This window comes from Salvia splendens, chromosome 4, assembly GCF_004379255.2.
Source record: "Salvia splendens isolate huo1 chromosome 4, SspV2, whole genome shotgun sequence".
NCBI lineage: Eukaryota > Viridiplantae > Streptophyta > Magnoliopsida > Lamiales > Lamiaceae > Salvia > Salvia splendens.
The window spans coordinates 33,176,893-33,183,982 of record NC_056035.1 but is presented as its reverse complement, the minus strand read 5'-3'; the positions used below and the strand labels follow the sequence as shown (position 1 = coordinate 33,183,982).

The window sequence follows — 7,090 nt, the reverse complement described above, 5'->3', positions numbered from 1 at the left end:
AACGAGGGCTCTATCTAGATTATAATAGGCCATCTATAAATATGCAACAAATTTCATTTTGATGTAGAAAATTTCTCCAATTATACTGTAAATTTAAACTCATTTTTTGTATTTTTCTACAGAACAATATCAAATACTACAAGTCTCGCAAAAATTTTGTGCGACATATACTCAAAAATAGGTAAAATTTGAATTTGTTATAAATAGTTAGAGTAAATTAATATTTTATACTCAAAATTGAGTTTGAGATAAATGGTTGGAGATGGTCTTAAAACATAATAACACCTATAACGAAGACATTAATAACAATATATTATTGAAATTCAAGTTATATATATATATATATATATATAGGGAAATGATAAAAATATAACTAATATTAAGTGCATAACTAGAGAACAAATCTCAACCATTAGATCAAAATGATCAAGTTCACTATATGAGCGTTTTAGTTCACAATATGAATTTGAAAAAAAAGAGTGAACCAAAATACCATTATATTACTCCGTGAAGGATTTAGTTCACTATTATGGCGTCTTGGTTCACTCCTTAGTGAACTAAATCACTCTTATAGTGAACTAAATCGTTGTTATAGTGAACTGAATTCATATTCTCTAGTTATGCATTTAAGTAAAATGATTTCCCTAAATCACTACTTGTATATAAATATATACTCTCTCCGTCCCACAAAAATATGCATTCTTTCCTTTTTAGTCCATCCCACAAGAATATGCACTTTTTAATTTTGGAAAATCTTCTCTTTAATAAGGTGAGACTCATTCTGCACTAATAATTTTTTACTTACTTTTTTTCTTTACCTCTAACTTACTTTACCAATTTTAGATTAAAATTTATGTCGACCCTAAAATATATATTTTTTAAGGATGGAGGGAGTATATTTTGTATATCTATCTATTTCCTTGTGCATACGCAAATGATTACTTATTTATTCAACCCTTCGCCCTCAAAAAAGTTATTCAATGCACCTTTATTTTTTATTTGACAGTCCACCGGCGGTTCAAGTACCATTTTTCCTTACAAAAGATCTCTTTCACAATTTAAATAATACCATAATTTTCTTCTCATGGATCATCTCCCTCTCCCTCTCCCTCTCCCTCTCCCTCTCCCTGTCTCTCTCTATCTCAAATTATGCTTTGTTCTTATCTTTATGAATAGTAATTAGATCCCTTCTAAAAGAGCCCACACCCACATATATTGAACCTAAAAAGAAAGTGTTCCCTTTTTCTATAGTATCACTCACCTTCTCTCCCTTATATATTTTTCCCCAAATGCTCAAACACTATTGATCAACTTTCTATCTTTCAAGATGAATCAATGTGTACCGAGTTGTGATCTCGACGATTGCTCCAAGATTAAGTACAAATCCAGTTCCCCTCAAGATGTCCCTTCGTAAGCCTTCTCTCTTGCTTACTGTAATCTCTATTTCTATGGAACAGAGACAGTGTTAAATAATATTGCCACTCACTCCTTAAAAAGCTTTATAAGAGGGAGGGTTATCCGCACTTTAATAGATAAGCTATGATCATCACTAAGCCAACGTAGTACAAGATATTAAGAATTTTAATATATTGTATGATTATATACTCAATTATTCCAGGTTGGAATATGAAGTTGCAGAGCTAACATGGGAAAATGGTCAACTAGCCATGCATGGCCTCGGCGTCCCGCGCGTGGTGGGCAAACAAAGCGCGTCGTCCTCTCCCGCGACTTGGGACAAGCCACGCGCCGGCGGCACGCTCGAGTCCGTCGTCAACCAAGCCACCTTCTACCCGCCGCCGCCCGCGGCCGACCTGATGCCGTGGTTTGAGAGCCACTGCGCGATGGCGAACCCGGGCCCCACGGGGTCCGTCACCGCTACGATGGACGCCCTCGTGCCCTGCGCCAAGAACGTCCATGAGCGCCAGGAGCACGCGGCGGCGTGCTCCACGCGCGTGGGGTCGTGCAGTGGCGCTGCAGCGCCGTTGGACGTGGCGCGCGAGAGCGTCCAGACGTTCGGTGGGGCTGGGTTCACGTCGACGACGTCGATGGAGAACACTATCTCCGGCCAAGAGTACACGAAGACCTCCGCCGACGACCGTGACTCCGTTTCTCTTCACAGCAGGTCTCGGGCATCTGATGTACGCTCCAACTCTTTTCTTTTATCTTCTTTTCTTTTTTTGATTTTGTTTTGAATTTTTTTCTTTTTGTTAAAAAATTGCATTTACGATACCAAATCGCATTTGTGGTTTTTTTTTAAGTCGTTAGAAATTGCGGCATTCACAGTAAAAGAAAATATAGACAATACTCCTAGTTCCCATTAATGATCTTTTTCATATTTGTCCAATTATACTGTCGTTTTAATTCAATTTTAAGTATTATCTTTGGTACACATGAAACCACCTATTTAAAGACTCATTCTATTAACAGTTATTACAAAACTAATATATAAAAGTATAATTTATTTTACTAATACTCTCTCCATTTAGTTCATTATTTATAGTTCTATTTTACTTTAAGAAATTATTTAATTTTATGAAAAAATAGGAAAATGAGTTAATGGAAAGTGGAATCAACTTTTATATATTAATTTTATAATAGAATTCAAAATAGAAAAATGAGTTAGGGGAAAGTGTATCCTATTTTTATATATTAGTTTTATAATAGAATGTGAATGTAGTGAATAAGTTATATATATAATGGGTCCCTTATCTAAAATTGAAAAAAAGAGATAAATGAGACTTTAAATCATAAACATATCAAAATAATAAATTAAGCTAGTATTATTTTATAGATAGACGGTGCAATATTTTAAATATACTTTTTATAGCGACATGGAGTATTATTTTTTGGAACATATAAGAATTGACGTTAGAAAGTAGCAGAATATATGGTTTGTTTAAAATATGGTAGTAGTATAAGAATTGGCATATAATAGTAACATTGTATTATAGAGAAATGGAGAAGAGGAGGAGGGGCGAAGAAGAGACAATGGAAAATCCTCAGTTTGTACAAAAAGGAGTAGGGCAGCCGCAATTCATAACCAATCCGAACGTGTACGTTTCTTTTCTCACTCGTTATCATTTCTTTTAACTTTTTTGCTGAATTAAAAAATGTGGAAAAATGCAATTATGCTTTTCTACATTTTTTTATTAAACTCAACCATATATTCCATCTCTATTTAATAACATGGCCATTTTTGGTACCTCAGAAACGAAGAGACAAAATTAACCAAAGAATGAAGACATTGCAGAAATTGGTCCCGAATTCCAGCAAGGTATGTTGATGAAGACTAGTCTAATTAATTTGTTGATCTAAATAACAAATTCACTTCATCCACATTTATGTTTCACTCTCTAAAAGGACCATCAATCATTTTACAGCAATTAGCACATTTTGCAATTATTGGGGAAAATTCATTAACATTAGTAGTATTCTTTTGTTGCGTGTGATGATTGTTTATTACTCCATGTATATTTGACCCATTGATGGAAAGTATACCTAATTTTTCTTTTTTAGGCACTTAAATGAATATGCCGCAATAAATCAAAATGTCCCCTTCATTATAGGAAGGTAAATATTTATTCAATGCGGACACCAAACCACATTAAAAGCTATTGACCCCATCAGCTTGCACCACTTATTTGATGCACACATACATTTTTATTATAAAATTATTGTTAAAATTATAATCATATGTTCTTGCACTTCAATACTATTTGTTTGTCTTTTACAAATTTTATTTGTATGATTGGCTATGCATTATTCAATAATTTGATGTGAATGTCAATTTAGCATAGCTATAGAAAGAATATAGTCCACATACAAATCTTCATTCTCAGACATATAGACACAGAGTTGCTTCTTGTCAAGACAATAATCACCCACATTAGTCCTTTTATGTAGGGACTTGGAAAATTACATGTCTACTTACATACATATGCTTGTCTGCTTCTGTCAATCATTCATGTGCATGCCTATCCCTACATCAATAATAGAAATTTTTTACCTTTCATGAAAAATTAATTTTGATAGATGGGTCTCAATTGAGCTTTGTTTATTACTATTATTTGTTTCAGAATGACAAAGCATCAATGTTGGACGAGGTGATAGAGTACTTGAAGCAATTGCAGGCTCAAGTGCACATGATGAGTAGGATGAACATGCCATCCATGATGTTTCCATTAGCAATGCAACAACAGCAGCTTCAGATGTCTATGATGGGATGCATGGGCATGGGTATGGGGATGGGGATGGGAGTCATGGACATGAACACCATCCCCCGCCCCCAACCAACTGCTGGCTTCATGCCCGTGCCACCCACCACGTGGAACAATGGAGGAGGCGATTGTTTGCTGCCGCCTCCTCCTCCCATGCCGGACCCTTTATCAGCACTTCTAGCATGTCAATCTCAAGTGAGTACATTTTAACTAAAGAAAGTGTCACTCATTTTTATTAAATTTAACTTGGCTATCACATTTAATACTAGATAGTTTGCGAGGGTAGAAAATGTGTGTTCTTATCATATTTTATTTTATCAAATGACCGTTATTATTAGCGTATTGCCAATGTTTATATTTTACTCGATGCAGCCGATGACGATGGATGCTTATAGCAGGCTGGCTGCTATGTACCAACAAATGCAACAGCAGTTACCTGGTTCAAAAAATTAAATTTGGTGAACTTGGGTGTTTAATGCTAGAGAATTATATATATATATATATATATATAGTTTCGAAATGAAAAATTATATCTATAACCACTTGAGGGGTTTAAACTCTGATTCTGCATGAATTTAATTTCTCCTATTAATCGGAGCTTTGTGCAGAGTACATGTATGCAAGAGGTTTCGTGTTATTACTTATTACATTGTAATATATTTTTTCAATTGTAAAAGTGCCGAATTACTATTCAATTAGTTCTTTTATTCTTTTTCATGTCCTGAAATTCAGTGAATGTGACATGATTATTCTACAAGTAATATTTTGTGGTTTATTCTTCATTCTCATTTCATTAATTTTTGCATACCAATCTACGTGCCCTAAAATTAAGGTTCGGGTGAAATTAGGACAAAAATGATTAAATTGATGTCCTTTTTATATATCGAGATTAAAATGAATATAAATTTCAATTGATATAAAATCAATACTATAAAACTATATATCAATGGGCTTAGCGGGGGATATTATGTTGGGCGACACTCATGTCATGATAGTAGTCACTTTTAACACATTCACTTTGAATTAAAGTCAGTTATAAGAAGAATATCTTTTTAGCAAAAAGGGAGTAATATTATGAACAAGTTAGGAGAATAAATTTTAGTTAAAACTCACAATGAAGTGGAGCTCGTTGGATCTATTTTTATTGTCAAAATTAGTAAATTAATATGTTTGGAGGTGGGTAGAGAAAGAAAAGCTATTTAATGTATTTAACAAATATCAACAGATTACAGAGGGATTGGACCAGGTACTCTCAATCTTCATGCACATGCATTTTCTCGTCTTTCAATTTTTATTTTGTTCTCTTCCTTTTAAATTAGACATTTACAAATTTAGCTTCATTCCAAGAAAAATCCATTAAATTTTGGGCTTGAGTTTTCAGAATACTGAAAATATAAGCTTTATTGAAATAATAAAAAAGAAAAAAAGTAGCTTGAAAACCCTAAGAAATACACTACAAGATTGCTAGTAGATTCCTTAAGGACCAAGGCCTATTTATTCTATGGGAAAATGAATTGATTTGATATAATATAAAGTAAAATATTACAAGAATAAAGATTCTAAAGGAAAAATCCAACAGAAGAAAAAGAATATTTTCGGTGAAAAACAATGAAAATGAACAATATAGAACTTATCTTTCCAAGAGAAATGTGTGGTATCTAACAAACCAAGCGTTTCTTTTATTTCCCAACCATTTAGTTGGCTGAGTTCTTGCAACTTGTACCATCAACATTGATATATCACCCTTTCGGCCTTTCCTTTTTTTGGGGGGGTATATACAAATACCGTTCCTTATTCCATAGTGGTGGTAATTTTTTTAACATCAAATTAAGAAAATTGTGTTAAAACTATTCACATCCATACGTTTCACTCGAGCCAATTTCAATCAAATTTTTAATAAAATATTCATTTCTCCCTCGTTCACGTACACAATCCCATTTACTGAAACTTTTGCTCTCATTGATCCAAGGTCACTTAACTTTGTTCTTATGATCGTCTCCCAAAAAATCAGATAGCTTCTATCTTGAAAAATGGCTTATTTATCTTTGTATCATAATAGATCTTAATATATTCAAATAACTTGCAAGTTTGATTGGTTTTTGCTGGTTTTTATGAATTAGTTTCAAATACTCCCTCCGTCCCCAAAGAGTATGCACTTTGTGTTCGGCACGAGTTTTAATGCATTATTGGTAAAGTAAGAGAGAGATAAATAGAGAGAAAAGAGTTTTCAAAATTGAAAGTGCATACTCTTTGGGGACGGATGAAAAAGGAAATAGTGCATACTCTTTGGGGACGGAGGAGTAGTGTTTTAAAAATAGGATCAGACCGACTGGGTCGGCCATGAACCGGTGCTTGATCCGGTCCGATTCATGCCTTTAAACCAGTGAAGTTTGGAACCGTTTAGGACAAGGAAACTCGGATGGTTCGGCCAGAAACCAGCTACCAATTGGACCGATTTTTCTAATAATTACAAAATATTTGAAAAAACTGTGTCTGAGAGGGTTCGATCCCAATGAAGTGATAAAGATATTTGCTACTACACCCCAAGGTCTTACTTAACACACAATGAACTTTAAATACATCTATATATAAATATCAATTTTTATCGAATTAACTAATTATTCGTATTTAATAGTAATACATTCTTACAAAATAATATTTTATCATTTATTTCATCTCGAAATAAAATATACACACAATGAACTTTAAATACATCTATATATAAATATCAATTTTTTTTATCGAATTAACTTATTATTCGTATTTAATAGTAATACATTCTTACAAAATAATATTTTATCATTTATTTCATCTCGAAATAAAATATACCTAACAAAATAAAATTATGCTTAATTTTTTAATAAGATGCATTA

The 7,090-nt window shown here is 33.2% G+C and overlaps 1 protein-coding gene across 2 annotated transcripts; it reads left to right on the top strand.

Annotated features, from left to right (window-relative positions):
- The first annotated feature begins 1,070 nt into the window (after positions 1 to 1,070).
- On the top strand, positions 1,071 to 4,934 carry LOC121799898 (transcription factor UNE10-like). Of its 2 annotated transcripts, none has more exons than XM_042199417.1 (6): positions 1,071 to 1,410; positions 1,639 to 2,138; positions 2,952 to 3,053; positions 3,209 to 3,274; positions 4,077 to 4,412; positions 4,590 to 4,934. In XM_042199417.1, the coding sequence occupies exons 1-6, from the start codon at positions 1,401 to 1,403 to the stop codon at positions 4,668 to 4,670; spliced, it is 1,095 nt and encodes a 364-aa protein (XP_042055351.1). In that variant the 5' UTR covers positions 1,071 to 1,400; the 3' UTR covers positions 4,671 to 4,934. The 2 variants fall into 2 exon arrangements, with proteins under 2 accessions (XP_042055351.1, XP_042055350.1); XM_042199416.1 differs by having other exon boundaries at positions 1,073 to 1,410; positions 1,619 to 2,138.
- Positions 4,935 to 7,090: the final 2,156 nt, after the last annotated feature.

Bases quoted from the DNA above. Each gene is read 5' to 3' on its own strand.
- LOC121799898 (XM_042199416.1), top strand. From the start codon at position 1,328: ATGAATCAATGTGTACCGAGTTGTGATCTCGACGATTGCTCCAAGATT. The intron at 2,139-2,951 runs GTACGCTCCAAC...ATTGTATTATAG, and splicing joins GCAGGTCTCGGGCATCTGAT to AGAAATGGAGAAGAGGAGGA. The intron at 4,413-4,589 runs GTGAGTACATTT...TACTCGATGCAG, and splicing joins TTCTAGCATGTCAATCTCAA to CCGATGACGATGGATGCTTA.